The sequence below is a fragment of the Anopheles maculipalpis genome, chromosome 2RL (assembly GCF_943734695.1).
Source record: "Anopheles maculipalpis chromosome 2RL, idAnoMacuDA_375_x, whole genome shotgun sequence".
Classification (NCBI taxonomy): Eukaryota; Metazoa; Arthropoda; class Insecta; order Diptera; family Culicidae; genus Anopheles; species Anopheles maculipalpis.
In genome coordinates, this window is record NC_064871.1 from 81,736,459 (window position 1) to 81,760,041 (window position 23,583).

Consider the following 23,583-nt stretch of genomic DNA (forward strand, 5'->3'; position numbering starts at 1 on the left):
GCCCACTATTGTATGTTTCACTGTTTGCAGTAGGAAAAATTGTTCCACATGAGATATCTAAATCCCACCCCGCTCAACAATAAGGTCGTTTAAGAGGGTTAAATCCACCAGGCAACAGTGCGACGACGTTGGAGAAAATATTTATGAACCGTCCATCACTTTCCATCTTGCTGACTGAGCGATTCAAAGCACCTCACCCCGAGAAGATGTTATTTGATTGTGTATAAAGAGAGGCGTAGGTATGCCTTTTCGGTGTTTGGAGTTGTTTTCAAAGTAAATCGCCCATCACATCCCACACTCGTCTTCTCGTGGGATTGATTATGAAAATAGGTTCGCCTTAAATTTATGAACGATCCAAAGTCTGTGTGTGTGTGTGTTTTGGGAAGGATTAGTGGTTTGGTTGTCTTTTCTGTTGACAACCAAAGTTCAATTGTAATAAATGTTGTGGAACATGTTGAAGTTTAACTATTTTAAGGGAAGGTTTAACATGAAATACAACCACGAAAGGAATTAACTCTGTTGGAAGTTTAAAAATAGACCCCAAAACTGTCATCAGGTGCTTGGAATGATTCCATCCAAGTGACATAATCGATGAAAGAGATTAAGCCTCATTATCTTCAGGAGTTTCATATTCCTCCTTTGCTTTATTTTTTGCTCCTAAGAAAACATATTTAATAATACGAAATGTCGTAGTTTACGTCATCCATCATGTTGTGCATGTAGAAGCTCTTCCATCGGAGACACATGTTTTAGAAGGGTAACCCTACGAGGAACTTCCGACAACATTTTTTTTTTCTACCAGAAAACATTCCGTTTCATTCCAGTGGTTCGTTTCGGGGGTTTGTTGTATAACACAACACCACACCTGAGACTTGACGCTTTGCTGAAAATTGCAAACCTTAACCTCCACCGCGCCAGCGGCTAGAGAGTGTCAATACCGAGGTGACCGTTGTGTCCGATACGGGACAGGCTACTCCACTCATACGAAAAAAAAAATGCCAAGTTCACCAACACACACACGTGACTACTATTGGCCACCCTCTCCGAACGTGAGAGGGTTGTTTTCACGCATTCTTGTTTTCTGTCTGTGATCGAACAAGCTTCAGAGAGGAAAAAACCTTGAAAATGGCATGGTGGAACGTCATATATCAACTGAAAAGCATTTGGGCGTGATTTTTGGTCTCCGTGTCAGTTCGATAGTAGCAGCAAAAGCTTACATATGAGAGGTTGGGTGGCTTCCGTGATGGTGTCAACCAATGAAAGATGAAAAACATGCATATTATAGCGAAATCTGATAGTTTAATATAGCGAAAATAAGATAATATTAGGGAAGGAACCGGAAGCCTCATGTCGCACTGAATACACGCGCTTTATGTTAAAGCGAGTAGCACCCAAAAATGATCCACTTAGCAAACAATCATCATCAAAGTTTGTCGCTTTAAGTCTATTCAATTACATCATTTACATCTTAAAGGTGCACTAAAAGCAACAGCACAGATATAGAGTCGGCCGAACGAAGGATAAAAGAAGGTCACTAAAATTTATGGACACCACTCATTCATTAGCCAACGCCTACCGTCTGCTCGTCTATTGCAAATAAACAATCTTTGACACTCATACCGGATAGTTGCCTGCCAACGCAATATCCACCGTCTGAAAGGGCAAAACAGCGCCATCGCAAACAAATCAAACTCAGCTTTAATTTCATTTGCCAACAACAAACTGACAGCTGTCAAAGTGGAGTCTTTTCCTCGAGGAGCCGAATGCTCGATACCCTCAATACCTGGGCAGGAAATAAAAAGCGAAACGATACCGCTGGCCCCTAATTGATCGATTAGTCGTTATTAATTAATTGCACTATTAGCGTTTTATTATGATGCGCAAGTTGTGCGATCATTCGAGAGTTCTCCCGCTTGCCCTTTTGATCGGATCTTTCTGGCCAAACGTCTGTAGAGAAAGTCTGTATAAAGATCGTAAAGGAATTGGGCATCCAATGCGCTTTCAACGCATTGGCGAGGGCAGTCTACGTGAGTCCGGACTTCGAACCGTATAATGACTTCAAGTTCGCCGGCTCTTAAGACATTCTCCGGTATCCCACGCCAAATCGGTGAGTTCGATGCAGTTCCAGCAAACACCATTATTTTGTGCACGTGTGTGTTTGTGTCTGGTATGATAATTTTTCGTTCCGCTGCATTTTTGCAAACCACCTTCCCTATCCTCACATTCGAACCACCCCTGGCCAACCGATCATCCACCAACACGCTCGGTGCAGGAAAGTGACGTCCAATCATTCCAATCGCCATTCCACTCCATTTTCATCGGGCGCGACGGCTCGAACGTCGACGGCTGCAACGGAATTCTCTTTCACCACACCGGATGCTCGATCGTGAGTTCCGGAGTTGGGAGCTCCATGGGCCGCCGGTGTAGGCTACGAACGCAACAATACCCGCGTCTCACGCTACACCCAACTCTCTCTCTGCTTCCGGTCGTTGTTTTGCATGTTTAAACATATGCGGACGACTACTTACATTCATTCTTCCGCGGTAGAATGCATAAAATGCGTCTTTGCCGGCTCGCCTTTCCCGCTGAGCAGGACCCAGACAATATCGATTTCAAAGACTATTTTCGTACAAAAGTTTACTACTTTGTCTGAAGCGGTAGAATAATCGTAAGTCCGATGATGGCGATGGTTTGGCTTTCATTGTCACACGATGAGTTATGGCCGTGAAGGGAGCGAGAAAAACAAGATCAGTGTCTAGTTTTTTTGTGTCGTATTTGGAAGTACCAATAAATGCTAGTCGTAACGACAATTTACAAATGATTTATAAAGATAGCTGGCAACGTTAGACAAGTTTTCCCTCAATTTTTTTAAAGCGATCTTTGGGAGTTGTGTTCCACGACTCTCTCTCTCTCTCTCTCTCTCTAGATGGAGGACACCCTTAGACAGGAGTTGGTGCATGAACGGAACGAAATTTTGCAAGCTCCGCAGGGCACGGAGCTATTATATGAGCATTGTAACTAATATTTTGCCAACGCAAAAAAACAGCGTGGTTAAATACAAAGGCCAGACCATCATCCTGACGGGTAAGCGTCAGAAAAAAGAACGCAGTAACGCTCTAAAGTTCCAAAATGTTTCCTACTCCTACACTACCCGGTCCACGGTCATTCTATATGGGGATGGAGTTCCACCTACAAGAAATGTGACACTTTTCCGCCGTCTTGTTGCTTGGACTCACTATCCGTCGTTTGAGATTAACATACACCTTGGCACAGCGGACACTATCACCGTTGTAGTGGACCAGCGCTGTAATTTATGCACATAAACCGCGGGTAACTGAGACACCACATGACGTAATGGTGTCGTATGACGTGTTCCTGCTCTGAGCTTCAAACTTCTCATCAATCATTGTGATCTGCATAAGCTAGCAGATCTACAGAGTGTGCAAATATGCTTCATTTTATTTAGCTTTCAGACTTCCAATTATCCGTTCGCCATTTCACCACAACCACAAGATGGTGACAATTAAGACATACCAACCTAGACATCTCAATCAGTTACACCTTACGCGAATTTAAGCATTGCTCAAGCACAACCACAAATGCGTGTATCCACGATCATGATCACGCTACACTCTCTTACCGACCATTAGCCACAAATCACAGGTACGTGTGGTCTTAACTGGGCCTGTCGGGGGCTCCATCTTGGTGCGCAACTTAATCGACCACAGGTCGGGTGCAGCAATTGCAATGATCGGGTCGAATCGGGCCCCTTTTACAATCGTCTAGCGGACCTCCAACGATGGATTTGGCTAGGGAGATAGTAAATAATTTACAGGTGGCCCAAGGAAGGTGTAAACTATTGAGATCAACCGTGACTCACGAGCATGCAGCAGCAATTAGTGAACCTTAAGTTCACGCTGAAGGGTAAGTTACGCCAGGTACCCATATAGAGACATTTCTCTTTCCTTCTTCTCGAGTTTTCACCAGATATCCGGAAACTTATCAGCAATTTCTACTGGGGAGCGGTTCCGGATGAGGTAATAAGAGATGCAAGCGTTCTTACAGCCATGTAAGTTCACACTGTACAGCTGCTACTGAGTGGAGCAATGGAGATAATGGAGTCGTGACTGAGCGTTGGCCTGGGCAATGGGGGTTGTGTGTTAGACATTACGACATCTGACGCTTGGCTAACCATGACCAAAACGTGCACATCGAACTTCCACGCACACAAACACCGGGGTAAGAGGTTGCCCTCTTGTAACGGTGCGAGAGTTCCAAGGAGAAAGTTCATCCAGCTGACATTCTTGGCACTACTTTCTCACACTCGCTGCGCTTTGCGGAAGGAAATGGGAAACTGAGACAAGATACCCCTTCTTCTCCCGAAGTCACTTTCCTCTTGGACTCTCCTCGAACTGTCAAGGTGACAGTGGGCCGTGGATAGGCAAATCAGCCGGACAAACAGCCCTTGGAGCAGTGAAAATCGCATCGAAGGAGAAAGTGAAGGTTTACACAAACCTAACCCTCAATGGCGCACTGTGAGCGATCGGATGGAGAACTCAGACGTAAAACTTCCAACATCGAACGAAACGACTTTCTTACGGTGGAACGTCTGATTCGGTTTGGGCTCCACTCTGGAGACGGTTTTGTAACTTCTTCGCCACAGGAGGATGTTGTTTTTCGTCAAGCGATATCGTGCAGTAGTTGCAAGTCCCACCCGTTTGAGGCTCCTTTCTACAAACAACCCGCGCCCCATGGTAGCTTGGAACGGCGAGAAAAACAAACATGCCTGGACGCTTCAGCAATAGAGTAGTGTCGATGTTATTTTTTTTTCTCCCCATTTGCCAAGCCATGTCCAGATTCAATATCTGGAATGGAACGCGTAAAACGTGACGCTCCACGGGAAACTGTGAGCTATTTTCGGTTGGTTTGGTTAAAATTGTGCCACGAAACGTTTTTTTTTTTTTTTTTATTTTTGTTCATTCCTCAGATAGGTGCTGCGGTGTGAGATGTTTAGCATAAACATAAGTTTAAAACTACCCAAGCACCGCTGCTGCCAGCCTGGTGAAGACAAGAAGACTGGGCGAGACAGAAAAAGTCGTGTAGCTGCTTACGCGACATACAAAAATCAGGGTACAAACAGTGAAGTGTTGTTGAAGCAGTTAACCAACAAGTAAATTAGTTCAACACACTAACTCGCAGCACGTGCCTGACCCTTTCTTTTGCGTTGCACGAAGAGTCTCCTCAAGCTGTTGCTTATTTCGTTTACAGACGGATCAAAGATCACATCATTAAAGGGCTAAACGTGCGGGTCACCGCAACAAGTTTGCTAGCGACAGTACGGGGCTTTTCTCGCACTGTTGGACGCTCCTTGTAACGCATCACGATTTTATGTCCATCGTTATGCTTCTCAGCGCTGGCGACAAGGTTCACCAGACATTGAGTTTTTTGGTCGGTGCGGGAAGGGAACGTCTTGTGGAGTGGAAGGCGGCCAAACACAACCGTAGGCCATGTGTCAGTCGTATGGTCTGAACCGCAACATAAACCACACGCTTCCGCAATTCTCTGTCATGTCGGTGTGTGTATGTGGTACATGTTGCGATCATCTGGCCGCAGTACAAGAAGACGTACATGGGAAAGTGGCAACAGTCGTTGTTTTTTTTTGTCAATTAAAATTACACAACCATATGGAAAAGAAAAATTGATTTCTACAAGACTCACTTCTTGGCGAGCTTTTAGACCAACAGTTTGGCGAATATGATTTATTAAACATATAAATAGACGAAACAAGTTGCTGCTGTACCCTTCAGAATTGACTGTGCTCTTGTGAAAGATTTTCTTGTGGGTTACAGATTTCATGCTAATTTTCCGTTGTGTCACACCAGCTTATGAAACTGTTGTGCCGGTGTGTGTCGGTTCGGGGTTCGTAGCGTACAGAAAATTGTTTCTGGCTCAATTTTTCTCAACCATTTCACTACAACCCTTCAAAGAATGGTTATGCGTTTCTTTGGCAATGCTTGTTATGCGTTTACCATTGCGACATTCAGTTCCAGAGGAGCCCAACAAAATGGGAGTTTAGCAATAACAAATAAAGAAAGAATGAGCCCTTAAAAACTAGGTACAGACGACAGAGGAGCTGGTGGTCGCACGACACAGAACTGGGGTTCAAATCCCATCCGAAGTCTTTCGCCCATAGTGGAGATTGACTATGCAACTACGTCTACGCATTTCGGTGACCAGCGCGACCTGGTAGATTGTTAAGCCAAGAAAAAGTGCTAAGATCCAGAAGACTTCGAGACCGCACGAAATGAGAGCTATATCGTACACTGATTCGCCCGGTGGTCCTATATGACCACGAGTCTTGGACCATCTGAGCGGAGGATGCAAACGCTCTTGGCGTGTTTGAGCGTTGCATCCTCCGGACCATCTTTGGCGATGTGTTCGAGCATGGAGAACATCCTGACGGTAGCAAATACCCTGACTGTATACGATGGATGGGGCATGTTATGAGGATGTCGGACTCATGCCCCGCCAAGAAGGTATTCGTCAGCGACCTCCAGTTCGGCACGAGGCGTCAGGGAGCACATCGAATTCGTTGGCTGGATCAGGTGAAGGGTGACCTGCCGGAGATCGGGTGCCTACAGGGATGGGAAGCTGCAGCCAGTCGATCTTTTACAGGTTAGGACCCATAATCAAATCTCAATCAGATCAACATCTCAGGTCGTGGATCCCATGACGTTGTAATTATCGCCGAACAAGAAGACATACAATCAAAATTGAGTAAGAGGATAGAGAGTAGAAAGTACATGCGATCCACCACACACAAAATAGCCTCCTCATATTTCGATCCAATTATTTGCAAGAAGAAGAAAAATTGCTCAGCTACGCTAACGAGACTCAATGTTATTTAATTACAAAATCATTCGTATCTAACAACTTGAAACGATCCTCTCCAAACCGCATCACGCGATCGCATGGAGTTTGAGGTTGGCCGTAGACTGATGTGTATTCAATTGAAATCTTTCTCGAACGCAATGACGTAAGTCACATGTCACATATGTATATAAAAAAGGGAGAAGATATCGACGAAAAAATCATACCCAAAAGTCCATCCTAACCCTGCCGAAAACGAATCGAAACTAAACAAATAAATTAGTGGTAATTTCGTGGCCCGATCAAACGAACTCCAACCGGCAAACGTTTGACTCCACCGCCGGAACCGTACCGCGTGAGATGGTGACTGGCCGAAGCGAACGAAAGATGGCGGTACTTTATGATATTGCATCATTCTCATCAAAATCGTTCAAATACCGATACGGTGGAAGAAATACTACACAGTAATATTATACTATTCCACACAAAAATAGACCCTACGCTACAATTAAGCATACACATTCCGTTAGTTCACAAATTTCTTCACCCATCCATCGAAGAAATCGATGATGGGAAATAGCGTAGAAATGTTGATATGTTATAATTAAGGTGCTTGGGTGTCTCTCAATACTTGCGGCGGCGCTGATTGACGCGGGTTGACTTCACCATAGCGATCCAAAGACCGATCTCGGGCGCGATCCGCTCGTTTGAAACAAGATCAAGCGTAACTTTGACGCAAGAATTATACCGAACTGTTATCGTGACAGTTTTAACCTCCTTTAGCTAGCCGCTGCACGTCTGGCATACCATGAAGTTGGAGAGAGAGTTGGTGGGAAAGATAATCATCATTATTACTCAATCGAAATGCAGCTCCAAGGAAGCATACATGTGGGGGGATCGACGACAACGACGACGACTATCGCTATAACTATCCGTCATAACATATTGCCGATCCGGAACGATCGGAATGAGAGGAAAAACTGATCATAAACGTTCGCTTCCAGCCGGGCTAGCGCCTGATGCTACTACACACCCGGTAACCGGTAAGCGAGCAGTTTATTTCATGGAAATATTTCACCCCACTTTCTGGGGTGGTGATCATGTTCCTCCACGTACACCATCAACGAACGTCATCGATCACCAGCGCTAGGAAGTGGGAAGAGAGGGCGCGCAGATTCGATTGTTTTCTAGAAGATTATTATTTTTGTTCCACATAATAGGGCATAATCTCAGATGAATGGTGCGCGGATTAGTAGATGCAGAGGGACAGCGGAATTGGAGGAGTCAAGTTCGCCCACCCTAGGCACACAGAGAGATCTGGGGATCTGTGGATTGTGCTGACACAAGCAGTTGTAATAAAGGCAGTAGCATAAACCATTTTCATCTCGTCTTCACCTCTTTTATCTGGGTCTTGCGACCGACTCTCTTTCTCTCTCTCTCTCTCTCTCTCTCTCTCTGTGTCTCTCTCTCTCTCTCTCTCTCTGGTGGACGGTTTTCTTTACCGTCTTCTCCAACACAAACACCACTGTGGGCCGGGTCCTGCCCTTCAGTGCAGTGAGAAATAATTGCCTAGCAGCAGCGTAACAAAAGGCCCTTCCGTAATGCAGCCGTAACCAAGAGCAGGGTGTCTTGCGATGGTTGGCAGATGATTTCCACCATTGAACCAGTGGATTGTGGATGTTTCTATATTTTCCACATAATCATTTTTACCCCACACAACACAAACGAATAACGAGAACCACAACTACACCAGCACGAAGCAGAGATTTCATGCTTAGCTTTTGATTTTTGTTTATGCTACGAAGGAAATGCAACCGGATCTCTACCAACACGGCGTCGTAACGTTGTCTTAAGTCATCTTTTTTAGACCTTGAGGGTACCCCAATACAGAACAGCTATGGTTGGCAGGCTTTTCTCTAGGTTTTGCTACCAAGCTTTCCCTCCACACTGCGCTAATGATTAGGCGTTGTGTTGGAATTTGCCTTTTCTGGAATCGTTGGAATTTCTGTGTTTTGCACGCCTCAGGTTTCATCTCTTACCAAGCGTACTGTGCAAAGCAACAGTTCAGAGTCAATTGGTAATTAACGGCGACCGACATCTTGCAGAAAGGAGATGAAACAAACGCAAGAAGATAAATTATTATATCGTGCTCAGCTTAGTTTCTGACGTGAGGACAAATGTGTTGTGCGTAGTGAATTTGAATTCTGAACGCAGAGTTCTACAAAACTGTTCTTTTAGATATTCTGGTCCGATGGTGAGCATTAAGCACGTAGCATCGCTCATTAGCTTACAAAGTGTTGTAATTTGACACGTTGAGTTGATTGGAAAACGTTGCGAAAAACTCATATGGACATCAAGAAGAGTCTAGGGAATTCAAAACATTGAAGAACTTCTTGTCATTATTAGATGCCTAAAAATAAAACACTTACGATCACGGCGAAGTGATCCACATCGACAAGTCTCGAAGCCGACGCACCAAAACTTTCCAACCTACACACAGCTCTCGCTCACCGGCACAGACTGGTTTCTGCTCTTTTAATGGCAAATTGGTGTAGTCCATAACCAAGTCCTACGATCACGGACGAGATTTTAGGATCGAACAGCGCACGGGAACAGACAGAAAATCGGTGCCGCAGTGTTGCAACCTCGGATGTACTCCCACGATGGCAATGTGCGAAGAATCGCTTTCAGCTTATTGAAAGCTGCCGTCATCGGTCTTCGCAAACCTCACGCTACTAACCTCACTAAGTGATCGTACTACTAAAAGGTAGTATTTGTGCGACAGCACCACAACGACCACTGAGGTTCAGGTAAATAATCCACCACTACAGCGTGTCGCGAACACGCATGACATCAAGCGCCTAAAGTGTGGGCGGAAAGCGACTCCCTCCTCCTTCCTAATCCCCCAGCAGTATGACCTAGCCCTCAATTTCTTTGTAGCATCAGCGGCAAGAATTGTCAAAGCTTGAAACAACAAAATCAATGCTGTTTAGGCGAAAAGAAATAGCTTGACAGGTAAATTGTGGGACTTCTCTCTCCCCCTGCTTCCCAACCGAAGATTGCGGGGTGTTAAATATTTATCAATGAATGAAGTCATTTTGTTGAATGAGGTTTTTTTTCGCAGCGGACATATAGGTATGATGGAGAGACGAAACATTACGAACGATCGTGAGGCTTGTTTTTTTTGTGAGGTGACACATTACAAATTTATGGTAAATAAACTTATCAATCCTAATGATGGACTGATGTACTACTTGCCATCACAACAGGCAATAGATGCTACTCCATTTTTATGAATTCTTACTCAAAATTCCTCCCTAATTTTGTATGTCGGCAAAAATAGTTTGTTTCTGTGTTCTTAACCGTTCAAAATAATCATAAAATCAGTCAAGCTAGTCGAAATCTTCGAATGAACTATTTTCATTCATAAAACTCTTACACACCACATACCGCCACATGCTTAGAAGACTGGCGTTCATTATTTTAATTATATAAATGGCCACCACCACCTCGGATGCATGACTCGGCGTTTGATAGAGCGTTTTGTTTTGGAAAGCGTTCAGAGAAACAATTCAACCCCGTTGAATGTGACCAGCAAACACCGCATATTCTTTTTCGAAAAGTCATCGTTTGGGTATTAAAAGAGAAGCTTTAAAATCAAATTGGATCAACGTAAATCGACGATATTATACAGTGGTTGCCATTGATGTAAGGTTGTCCGATATCGTGATTTCCATCCAGCAAACAAATAATAAGCAATGCTTCCAGAATGTACGGTAAATATGGAATGCACGTGACAATTTTATTGGACAATTTCTACAGAGCTTTTTGTACGAAATAACCCGTCAATAACAGTCAGTTCAATTCAGTAACATCAGCTCAATTCATTCCATGTGTACTAAATACGGTAATAGTAAACATTAAAAAAAAGGAAAAAAAATTAAATAAATCCTTTTCCTCCTCAAAAAAAAAATGATTGTAATTTGCCTTGCCTATTGTATTAATAACGTTGAAATTAACCGTTTTTTCACGGAAAAAATAAGAAATGTTTCAAATGAATATGGATTTATTTTAGGGTTTTTTTTTCGCGAAAGGAAGTACTGTTGTCCGACCGAAAGTTGAGTTTGAACTATGTTTTGGAGATCGATTATAATTCAATCCTTATTCGCTGTTACGGTTCGTTTATGATTTCGATCGCTCATTCCTTTTTACTGTTGCATGATATTAGTATTTTTTTAGGATACATTTATCAACAATACCACGACGAAAGCCTAAAATTTATTTGAGTTAATAAATTAAATTCCAACCGAGCAAGTCCGGGTTAAGGCCAAAAATACAGGGAGAAAATGCCCCGGCAACATGCGGTGTTGACAATAAGGCGCAAGCAGTCATACTTAAAATAAATAAATAAAATAAAAATAATAAATTAAACAATGCAACTGTCAAAAATTCCCGGATGATCTTACATTTCTGACCACCACTGTAGTATACAGCATTATATCGAGTGTGTCAAACAGGATATTCGTTCTACATTAGGCAGATATAAGAAGGCAAATAATAGCACTAACCCACTGCGGATAAGCAGACTGATGAGTTTTCCCTTTCCATTGCTAGACACCGCTCCCATTCTCCAGTTTTCCGGTCAAATGTAGAATAAAGTAATGTCTGCAGTTGCATGCTAAGGTGTGATTAGGCTGATACGCCCTTATTTTGTAACGCGCAGGCAAATCTGCTCAAAATGAGGATTCGTGTGAAGGGTAATTTTTTATTTCCTGTCCCAGAAAAAACTAATATGTATAGAATTTTTAAATAATATTGTTAATGATTGTTAATTTTAATTCCAAAACTAATTTACCGGAGGGTTGTTATACTTGCATTCGTATAAACTAGGAAAGAAATCGTTTCACTGCTCAATGCTTTCCATTTGCGGATGTATTCTTTCAGCTGTCAGTAAATAAAACTATTTCATCAATATATAGGCCACTGTTAAATCGATACCACACGCACACACGCCCTTTCAACCACGAATTCACGATGCAAAAGAGACATATGTTGCAACATATCTTCATGATCAATAATTCTTTGCTTGAAAGAACCAGAAAGCGTGTACCATTTTCACAAAACACTCCTCCTAAGTCCCATTTAATGTTTGTTAAAACCGAACTATTAATAATGATCTTTAACTAAACACTTTTCCCATTAGGTTGTTTATAAAAAAAAACATCCTCCCTTTAATTTCCTTCCCTAGAGTTGGCCAGCCAGCGCGGCATTTCAAACGAACTTTGAACCGATTTCCATTAACACCTACTTTAACAACATGCCGCCGAGGCCACCACCTCCCTGCACACCATCGAACACGAAACGATTAACCGAAGTGCACGGGAGAAGGAAATCAGCGTTCGTTTCACAGATCATTCGATGTGCCGTTCTCTGTTACAGGGTCGGTGGAATGCATTCGTGTTTCCCTTGATTCCCGGTTGGTAGCAGCATCAACTCTTCGAAAATAATACCCACAGGAATTGGTGGTAAGAAAGGTGAACGATTTTCCGGTGCTCCGGTGGTGATATCACCGCAAAGCCTCAGACATTTTGGAGCGTGATATTTATAAGATGCAGCAAAATAGCACCGAAAACAAATCAATTAAACGATTGGTGCGGCGGGTGATGTAGTATTTTTATTTTCCAATACATTTAAATTTAAATAAAATGTTGTTCCAGCTGCTCAAGCGCCACCGACGCTTCTAACTGTCGAGCTCCTGTGCAGTAAAGCAGAACATCTAAAAACGGAACAAGACAGACAACGATAGCGCGAAAAATAAATTTAGTATGACGCAATCCCGTCTTTGCAAATTAATGATGAGTTCTTGCAAACGGTGAAAATCGATGGCCGCGTGTCATACGGGGTTGAGGCATCGAAGTTGTGCGAACCGACCGTGACATCATCAACCACCGAGAGACAGGTTTCGCGTTAAGGTTTTTCGTGGTGTGTTCATATTTTCTCCAACGAATCCAACACTACACTGTTGCGCACACCTTTCACCACTATCTCTTCAGCAACCTCCCGTGTCTTGCGTTCAGCACAGCAGCGTTAGCGGAAATGGAAATGATCCGAAAATGGAATCTCCATCGGCAATATATAATTTTTTATTTTCAAAACCTAAACTTCTGTCTGCCTGTCCCGGGGGTTCCTTCCGCCTTTGGCCCTGTAGTTACTGATTTGTTTTTTGTTTTTATTCCACGTTGAGACCCAACAACTAATCTATTCGGGAACCTCGAGTTTCTCTTCGCAACTCTCCGTTTTTGGGGAGAAGTTTTATTTTCAACGTATTGATTTATTTATTGCGATTTTGTGTCTTTTTCTTTTTGTTGCTTGCTTTGGCACACAAACACACATACAAATCTTTTTCTGAACTGAAAGGGAGCAGACACTGACACGGATGCACTTTCTAGTCGCACTGATGCGGTAGTGTGGCGTGCCGAAAAAAAGGCGATCAGCATATTTTTCATTTCACTGTCTTGAAGGAAAGTTAACTGTTCGTCCCACACTGCTAAATGTGGAGAAGTGTTACCGGCATGCGTATGTTTTAATTTATTTTATGTATTTTTGTTTGTCTTCACTCACTCTCTCTCTCTCCTTCTTTCTTACATTTTTTGCAAAAAAAAACCTCCTAACCCACTAAACGTGAGTAGCATGTCGATAGAGAGATGATCGGTGCATTACCAACGGGGTCACCAACGTCTAATGTCTTGCAGACTATATGAAGAGTAGTATTTGTTTTCCTTATGGTTTCTCATCCCCCCCTAAACACACATTCAACAAAGCTTTAATAGCTCCAAAATAAGCTACTCGAGTCAACGGTAGTTTTGTTATGTTTTTCGCTAGATGCTCGTAGGTGGATCAGTGAGTGGGTGTGATACATCTTTACACACATACTCTTGACGGCAGTACTGCTTCTTTAGCCCACGAAATGATCACAATCGATGGATCGGATCGATGGTGTCTGTATCATTTCGCCAAGAGGCACTTTCTTGACCTCATTTGCTGTATTGCTATATTGTTGCAAGAAACAGGCGTTAAACATTCATGAGATGCACCTAAAACACAACGGTGGATCGGGAAAGATAAAAGAAGCTTCACAGGTTTATAAACATTCAGCAGTTTTATATTAAATGGATGCAAAAATATTACGCATGTTTCGCGTCATTAGGTTTCGGTAACATAAATAAGTCAGCCACATCACTGCAAGCTTAGGAGGCCCCGAGGTAGATGCAAGGACTGTCTTTATATCTGTTGTCCTATCATTGCTGACCTTTTTTGACTTAATTTGTCAATCCTGCATACGGAGAGTCGAATCCCGTCTGAATCAGACGGGATTCGATATCCGATCTTGCAGTGTGAAGACTAGCTCTTCTCGTGGCGCCGCTGCTTTTTCGACCACTGAACCGGTCTCACCCGTATACATCAGTAATGCATATAGAAATAAAATCCAAACATTGACAAATATTTCCCAAACATAAAACACATGTTTTCACACGTCTTTTCGATATGAAGATACACAACATGACATTCCTTTTACGTCATTTTCATGACGAAAGCTTCTTGCTGGTCAGCATACAACATACAAAATTACACCTTGGTGCTTCCTACACCGAACCAAACAGGTAAAACAGACATCAACACCCACCTGACTGCATACGAAAAACAGGTTCGTTGGGCCACCTGACCACGATCGTTGTTCGGTCGAACGATGCATCGGCATGCAACGAATCACACCCCCCGACCCATGGATAGAAAACCTGTTATCTCGAGTGGTAACATCATCAAAGTCCCTTCTTGAGGTGCCAAAAACATAAATAACATAAACCATTAAATTAGGTACTTGGACAAGGTTTTGAAAACACTTTATCGCTGGTAGCAAAGTGGCTCTCATCTACCCGTATTTTCCACACCCCCGTTTTCCATTTGCAGGTAGCTTGGTAGATTGACATGTGAAAATCGTGTGCAAACGTGTAAAAAGAGACTGGAAAAAAGGTTTACATTTGAATAGAAGATGTACACCCCCGCCGCACAAACAACGACCTACGAAATGCAAAGTTGAAGGTCACTGACATGACAAAGCCATTGTCAGTTAAGGGTGCGTGTGTATCACCCGTTCGCGTATGTGTCTGGCCACACTCCCCTTCCCCATCATCATCAACATAAGCATGGGATGGAGAATTTGGATGGAAATGATTATTCTTCACGCACAAAAGCGAAGCGCAGGAGCTATTTATTACGTATTTAATGCGAAAGTACAAACATCGAACACAAATCGATCGATCAACACACAAAAACCATCAAGCGAAATTGAAACAGGAAAGCACGGCGAATGATAAGTGCGCGCGGTTCGGTTCACTTTCCCTTTTTGTTTTGATCCGAATCTTCGCACAAATGCCTTGCACACGCGTGAGGTGGGGGGGGGGGGGGGGGGGGGTTGTATAGACGAGCGGTCAGGCGCAAGATTACACATGTTGGGCCGATATTTATTACATGTGCGTGAGAAAGTGAGTGATAAAAGCGACTTATTCGTTTTCGATTATTTTAATTTAAAAAAATACCAAAAAACATTTACAAAAAAAAATAATTTAAATACAAATTGCGGCAATAAAAAAATAAATGTAGTTATAATTGTTTCAAGCAAAAAAAAAATTAAGCTGTAGAAACATTTTTGAAAAATATCAAAATTTGAATAGTAACAAAAAAATAACATAAAACAAAACCAGTTATTCTTATTCTTGGGCCTAACAGCCTACTAATATTGAGTCACGGCAATCATCTAATGGCTTACTCTGCTAGATCTGGCCGATAACCATGTAGATAGATAAAATCATTCCGTGAGAGGATTTGACCGGGAGAGCACAGTTCGGAATGGATTTGAACCCCAGTCATACGGTTTGTAAATCAACGCCGTTGTCACCTTACCATTGAGCCACATCTTTCCACATCCGTTAAAGCGTCATTAAAACAAACAAATCACATTAAACGAAAGCGAGTTACTGAGTGTTACTTCAAACACAAATCCAATCGTAAAGAAAATTAACAAAAATATGATCGATACGTCTAGAAAATTGCCACGAAACATACACATCATGACGTCAACGAAGCACACAGCACACAAGACAATGTATGCTTCGGCGGCAGTAAAAGGAAAACAGGAAAACCTTCATCAGATTGTGCTGTTGTTGGACAACGGCAGCGGCGATGATGATGTGGTGGGCGATCGGTTCGAACTCCTCCCTTCCTTTGGTTGGAGAATGCAATGAATTGCATTAAGCAAGCTTCACTGATCATCTATGTTAGAGCGGGCGGACGGCCGTTCAAACAACCGTTTCCTGCCCGCAAAACGTTAGCCCACCGAAAGCACCACCATATGTCTGCTTCCTTCCTTTCGGCTTGAAGCCGTGATCGTGAAAATGGAAAAAAAACAAAAGTTTCATAAAACTATCAGCAAAGCCTTATCTTACGGAGGCGTCTGGGTGCTACAATTAACACCGTCCATCATGTAGCGATCTGGTAATTTTTTTTTTTTTTTTTTGGAGTGGTAACAATTATGAAAAAGAAAAAATGACAAAATTATACCCTACCGGGCTTTGAAGTGGCACTTAAAAAATGTTAATAAAATATCGCTTTTTATTCTTTCAACGAAAAACAAAAACCCCCCGAGCACCATCACCTCGTGATAGTAGTGATAGATAGTTTCCTTTCGAGGAAATAGAGGCTTTTGCGATGATAAATATTCGCTAGCTTGATAGGCAAAGCACGATAAAAAAGACCTCGCTAATTCCCACTAGCCTACACAATCGGCATCCGGAAAGATGTCGATTTCTGCATTCGAAAGTCCTACAGAAAGTAAAGAAAATTGGCAAACGACAAGCAAAAAAAACACAAAAAAACTGATTTGCAGGGTTATCTGGGTTTCGGTTTTTGGGGAGAGAGATATCTTTGGATATATTTCTTCCTAAGCCTAAACGATAAGAAACGCGCCGTCCATATCAAAAATGGTCAGTGGTCAGCAAGCGAGAGAGACATAACGCATTATATTCGACAACTCGACGACTGTTTATATTTTTTATCGTTAAAAGTAAACTAATAAAATATATCTAATAAACTAAATTAAAGAGTTATTTTTTAGCTTTGTTCTTTGTGAAACCTGTACGTCGTCCCTACATGTACTCCACTTTTCTTTTGTAAACTAGTTTTTAAGATGTTTTAAATAAACTATTTTTTATTTAAAAAAAAAAAGGTCCATGCAACGGCCATGAGACAAGTCGAATGAGTTAAAGGTTTAACTGACATCAGAGATGAAGACAGCAATGTTGGGACTGCTCAGTATTCCCTTATTCCCTGTACGAAATGATTGGGTTTCTTGCAATAGGTCCACCTGATGCTTCAGTAGAAGTCAGTTCACTTTGAACATGGGTTTCAAGTTAAATTTTTCCTCCACTAAATAGTTAGAAAAGAAAGTTCGGAAATCACTATACAAATTTTGCAATGGGTTAAGCGTAGTTTTTACACTTACTTGGATTTAAAATTTTGCTCCATACAAATTGTATAAGAAACACCGGTTCCGACGACAAAAGTAGACTTTACCCAAGTACACATACTTGGATGTGTACTTGGGGTATAATTTCCATAGAAGGGTCCCTAACCCGTGAGGCTCCCTGATCGGTGAAGCTCCTTTGCCCGGTGGGGCCCCTCGTGATCGAAGAAACTCCCACCCACTGATCAACGAGGGCCCCCGGCCTACGAGGTATCCTTGGTCGGTGAGACTCCCCTGCGCAGCGAGGCCCATGGTGGTCATCAACTAATTTTTTTGCCTAACTAATTTTTTGAATTGATGGCCGACGATTCTTTGTTTTATATATCGTTTTAATATCGTTTTGCAAAGCCAACCCGACGACTGTTATGGTACAAAAGTCTTGGGAAACAGTGGATTACACGCAGCTGCATGGTTTACTGTCCTATGTCGCAGATGAAACCGCACTGCCTACGGTTAATGTTGTGCTATCGAAGGGGTCCATCGGCATTTATGGATCGACGGACAGTAGAACGTACCATTTGTGCTTCCTTTCAACAGCCAGCCACTGTATCCGGACTCTTGTAAGCCGATCTCGAGGAGTTTCATGCACACCACGAAGTTGTTTCATTTCGGATACTCTCGCAGCTGCGTTAACTGTTCGCTCTTGTTCTTTCTGAAGGAATGCCTCAGTAACATGGCTCAGTAAAATACTCCGGAGTTTTGTTGCGTAACCCTGTATTCGGGCCAATTGACTAGTCATAATAAATAACTATTTGGCTCATATGTTCATACAGTTTGACAAAGCACAATTTGAAACCCGCAACAGTAAATACGAAAGGGTGGAGGAAACAGGTTGAAAACCACTGACCGAGAGATTAAGAGAATCATCTCGAAAAAAATCTCTAGTCACAACCACCACCAGAGCCTTGACCAACAGACCGAACCCAATTGGCACGCCATCAACAACTACAAAACCAAAAAAAAAAAAAAAATCTCGTCTCTTCTTATTCTCCAACACTTTTTCCAGTTGTTCTTCCTGAGCGCCGGGGCAAATTTTCCATCGGTTCCATCTTTGGTTGCATTTTTCCCTTCATCATCATCACCGTCATCTGTGCTTTCGTTCCCTGGACGTCCCACCCCCGCTCGCTCCCGCGGTTTCGGTTTCTTTTTCAATGGGCAATAAATTAAAATTCTGCCTCTTAATTTAATTTCGTAATCTCGTGTGAATGGGTGGCTCGGTGTGTGCACGTGAAAAGGGGAAGAAAAATCGTGGTGGAGTAGCAGAAGGTTTTGAGACACCGCCGTGAGATAGCTTTCACCCACCAGGGGGCACCCACCGGCAGAAGAAGATAGGAAATAAAGGGAAGGAAGTGATCCAGTTAAGTTCCTGTGAAATATACGCACCCCCTTCTGAGGTTTGGTGTTTATTTTTGGGGTTTTTGATATGGATTACAATCGAGCCAACCACACACATGTCATCTGGAGAATTTGTACAAAATTAATTAAATGGACAACGCATTGAACTTTATGACTGAACATCGAACATTTGTATTAAGTAAATATACCACAAAAAATCGTGAAAGTCCGCAAGAGCCGGCAGTCATTAAAACTGGTTGCAAACCAGTTAAAAATGCAGCTTTGTGTAAATCTGTCCGAGTGAATGGAATCCCACTTAGAGCGAGAGAGGGATTTACCTCTGCTGATAAGCAGCACCCATCATCAGAGTTCAAGCATAAATAAGCCATGACGGTGTGTGTGTTGTGTTGTGTGTACCCCGAGACAACAACTCATCCGACAGGGGTGTGGCGTTTGGTTTTAAAAATTCAAAACATCAAACTCATTGCGAGACGTTGATGCGGTCGTGTGTCACATGTAACTAGTGCAGCTGCACCCACTTTCTGCAGCCTGTCATCCGTCGCCACCTTTCTCAGGGAGGTGCCACAGCATACACACGCACGCACGCACACACACAACACAAAAGCCAAAAGGGTGATAAGAAGCATGTTCCCATCCCAGCCTTTCTACGAATCCGGTTTACGGGAAGGGGGAACCAGTATTGGAGGGTGAATAAATGGAAAATAAATAACACACTTGTTTGGTGGACCGGCCTGCCTGCCTGTCAATGTGAAAATCGGCGAAAGGCCACCCGGCGTATAGGTGTGACACAAAAGGCACCGGGGGAGAGGTCGGTGAAAAGTAAAATCTGGTGTGAGAGAGCGAAAGTGGTTCCGTTGGGTGGTAACGGTGAAAAGTAGAGATAGTTGTGAGGATCCGACCCACCTTGGCGGGTTTAGTGTGTTGCAGTTCGGGCAACAGCAGCAGCAGCAGCAGGTTGATTTGCAATGTTATGATAAGCACAGTTCGACAAATGGGTTTTATGTTACGGGAAGCTAATTAATGCTTCGCGGACAGTCGAGCTTTTGCTTTCGCTTTTAGTTATTAATTAGTCTAATCGAATCAGTGCGATAGATAGTAGACAAATTTCGAGAATTTTATCAGTTTTTTTTTTTAACATTTCCTGTTAATATTCTTATATGCTCCAGATAATTCTGCTCACTCGTGCTGTGCCAGATTTCGAATCCTTAGACTACGTTTTTGTAGATCAGGTGGAAGAATAACAATTTGCAAAGTGTAATGTCTATTGACAAAATATGTTTCTAGCTTCTCTCTATAAAATTGTTTCCTTAGGGTAAACTGGTTGACTTCCTTAGGGTTCCCCTACGTTCTCAGTGTCGTCAGTGTAAATCGAGGTTTCGGTCATCAAGGACCAAGGTGTTGGGATTGACTCTGGTCTTAGATGCTGTTTTGGGCAGTGCTGGGAGAACACTTGGTTTGTTGACGCGGCTCTGTTCTGCTCGTTGGTCAGGTCATTGCTGGAGTACTGCTAAGTTGTCTGGATCCCATCACTGCTAGTGTTCACATTGATCGTATTGAGCGAATTCAGAGGTCTTTTGCTTTTGACCAGATTTGCTACTCGTAAATTGCTGGGTGATACGGCTGTTCTTGCCGCTTCGCAGATCGCCGCTTCCTTGCTCAATCCTCTTTCATCGCTTCCCTTCTTCTCGATCTACTAGATTCTAATGCTCTCCTATCTTCAATGTAACTTCCCGCTCACTACGCCCTCGTCCTCCTTTAATTATCTCTAATAGGCGCTCTAAATACTCTGCCCTAAGTTCAGGACTTAGGTTAGGTTTGTTAGTCTTTACTTCATTAGTTATTAATTTGTGTAAACCGTAAGGCAGATAAATTAAAATAAATAATTAATAAATTTTAATCTGGGAAGTTAGTAATTGTCAGGATTAAAAGGTTTAAATCAGATCTTCCTAGTTGTCCTACTTTTTCTAGTTCAGAGCACTTGAGAGCGATTAAAATGAGCCGTTAATTTCAAGATAAGCCCATTTCTCCGATATGAAAGAGTATACGTTTCACATTCCAAAGGGCAGTATTCAGAAGGCTTTAATCCTGATTTTCGTGATACAAAACTGAGTAAAGTGCATGCATTAACATGAGAATTATAACATTCTTCACATGACACTTGACAGTTCCTTATTTGAACATTTATTTAAACCGAACTGAGTCCTTAGATTATTGAGCCCAACAAGTAAATGAAAATATTCTAGTCCAAAACCAATACTCAAGTGGTTTTTGGTACAATTTTTACAGGGTGTGTTCTGTCTAGACTGTCTGTCTGCCTAACAGAAAACTTACTTTTGATACATAACTAGTCATTCCATCGTCTAAAGACTTCCTCATAGTGAGCATCATAGGCCTAGACGAAACAATTCTCACCAGGGGAATGAGCAATCACGTCACTGCTCTTTCATTTTCACAAAATGACATACAACCCTCTACTCTGTCCTACCAGAAACGCTTGATGCACTTTGCAAAATTGCAATTCTCTGTGCACACACCGAGACAACGCTATTAGGGGGGGCTCACGTCTTGCCGAGAAATGAGAACACACAGCCGGCTCGAGCTTATGTGTGTGCACATACGTTCCTTCATGGTGTATATCGCGAAATTTGATAAGCATTTCTTCATCGGCAGATATTTTTATTGCTGTGCCCATGCTTCTTGTTCGCTCGATTATGATGGCGATCGCAGCGAACACCAAAAAAGCGGCCATCGGCGAGGTGTACAAAAACATACACACAGGGACACCGAGTACATGGTGAAGGCATTCGAAGGAATGTGTGTATGTAATTGAGAATGGTGTAAAACCACACACCTGGCATGGGGGCGGGGATTGGGTTAAAAGTTTGTTACAACGGTTCGCCCACGAATTGTGCTCCAAATGACAGCAGCACGCACGATAAAGTTACCAAAAGCAACAACCCAAAGGAACCGGGACCACCACCGAGATAGGATCACAGTGATTTTGTTGCAATCTATCTTATCTCTGTGTTGTCATATTTGTGATTGTCCCTTGTTTGCCAAATTGCAAACATTCTGGACGCTGCTCAGTGCGCAATCTCAAACCGAAGGAATGCATTTTTCTGTAGCTTAAGCTTTGGGAAATGATAACGACGTTATGAGGCACAATTTTATGCTTGAATCAGTGTTAAATCTATACGTGAATCATATACCTGCCACGGACAGATAAGGCTTCCTCTTTGACTGATATTGCTTAGGACAGTCGTAATTAAATATTGATAACATTTAATGAACTTTACTGATTCATTTGCAATTCGCTTCGCATAAAAAATGACCAGGAAGGCTCTTTTCGCACATGCATCTTTTATTAGAGCGCTTCACGTTTGTCATGCAAATTTACAGACTTGTAACTCGTGCGTTGGGTTCATCGCATTACCTTGACTTTTGGAGTGGGTTTTTCTTTTTTCAAGGGCGCTAAAATGCGTTGGGATGATGAGTTTGATAGAGGAAATTTTTCGGATTATAAGTAGTACAATCTGTCTGGCTCAGTATGTCTGAGAAAGAAGAGTATTAGAAGCTACGTATTAGATTTATGAACATTGAGTTCCGGAGACTATAACGATCCAAGAACGCAATGTTCCGATAGCTTTGCGAGGTCCTTCCGAGCCTCGGAGCTGGAAACATTGGAAGATCCAGAAGACTGATAACCGGGCGTGTTACAGCTTAAGGACGAACCTGGGTACTTCAAGGAATATTATTAATTAGTTCCAGCACTCTCACATACGCCTCTGAGACATGGACTACTTCTACTTGCCTTAACGACCTGCTAAGGTCACACCGGCCATCAGATGGCTTCCTAGACTTGGTGATACCACGTAGCTAGATAGTCAGTCCTCACTACGGGGGGACGGGTTCATATGGGCTTTGAACCCCGATCCTACCGTTTGAAGAAAGGCACCCCTGTTGCCTACAAAACCGGACCGCCCCCGTGACATGGACAATATTCAAAACTAATCAATTCTCCTTAGCGCTATTCTATCATTATTGAACAGTGCCAATCCATGGAAATGACACTAGACGATTCAGTCTTTAGAAAGCTTTTTTGGAGCCATCCATATGGACAGAGGAGGCGCAAACTTGTATTCCTGTTTTCCGACAATTCTAGCATATTAACCGGATTATTGATTGTGAACACATAATTGTCAGATGACAGTATTTCTAAACTAAGCATCAAGGATTTCGCACACACACACACTCACAAAGAAAATAAAGCATCGTCCAACACATACACTCACAGAAAGCCACACACACTCTCTGTCACCTTGTCGTACTGGGGGCTGCCGTCTGACAAGAATGCTCTACATTTCATCCCAAACTGTTGCGCAAACTCGCCTACTAGACAACGTTTGGCGGTGGGTGGGGGAGCAGAGTTCACTACAAAGGACAAACAGGGATTGTTGCCCAAACAAGGGAGAAATCATCTAGGATGTCATGCTGCTACTGCTGGTGCTGTTCAAAGAACGCACCTATTTTCCCCTTTGTTCTGAAGACCTGACCATGGCCTTGTCAGGTCTGTGTATCCCTCCCTCGCTACCCAGGTAGATGACAACCGAAAAAAACAATTTCGGTTTTACGCATTAGCGTACCCAGGAGCAGTGTTAAAACGCGTACGGAAAGTGGTGTGTACTTACAAATCTGGATTCCTGGGTTTCCATGTCGTACGCCGACCGTGTTGATGGTTGCTGCTGTTGATTTTCCATGATCACACGCGTAGTAGCGTT

At 42.7% G+C, this 23,583-nt stretch overlaps 1 protein-coding gene across 4 annotated transcripts in view; it reads right to left on the reverse strand.

Moving 5' to 3' along the window:
• Positions 1 to 23,583, reverse strand: part of LOC126567739 (patronin) — a 59,245-nt gene extending 35,662 nt beyond the window's left edge. For all 4 annotated transcript variants that reach the window (XM_050224009.1, XM_050224008.1, XM_050224007.1 and 1 more), the window contains exon 1: positions 23,494 to 23,583. In XM_050224009.1, coding sequence (XP_050079966.1) covers positions 23,494 to 23,562 — 69 coding nt within the window. In that variant the 5' untranslated portion in view covers positions 23,563 to 23,583. The remainder of the gene's footprint in view (positions 1 to 23,493) is intronic.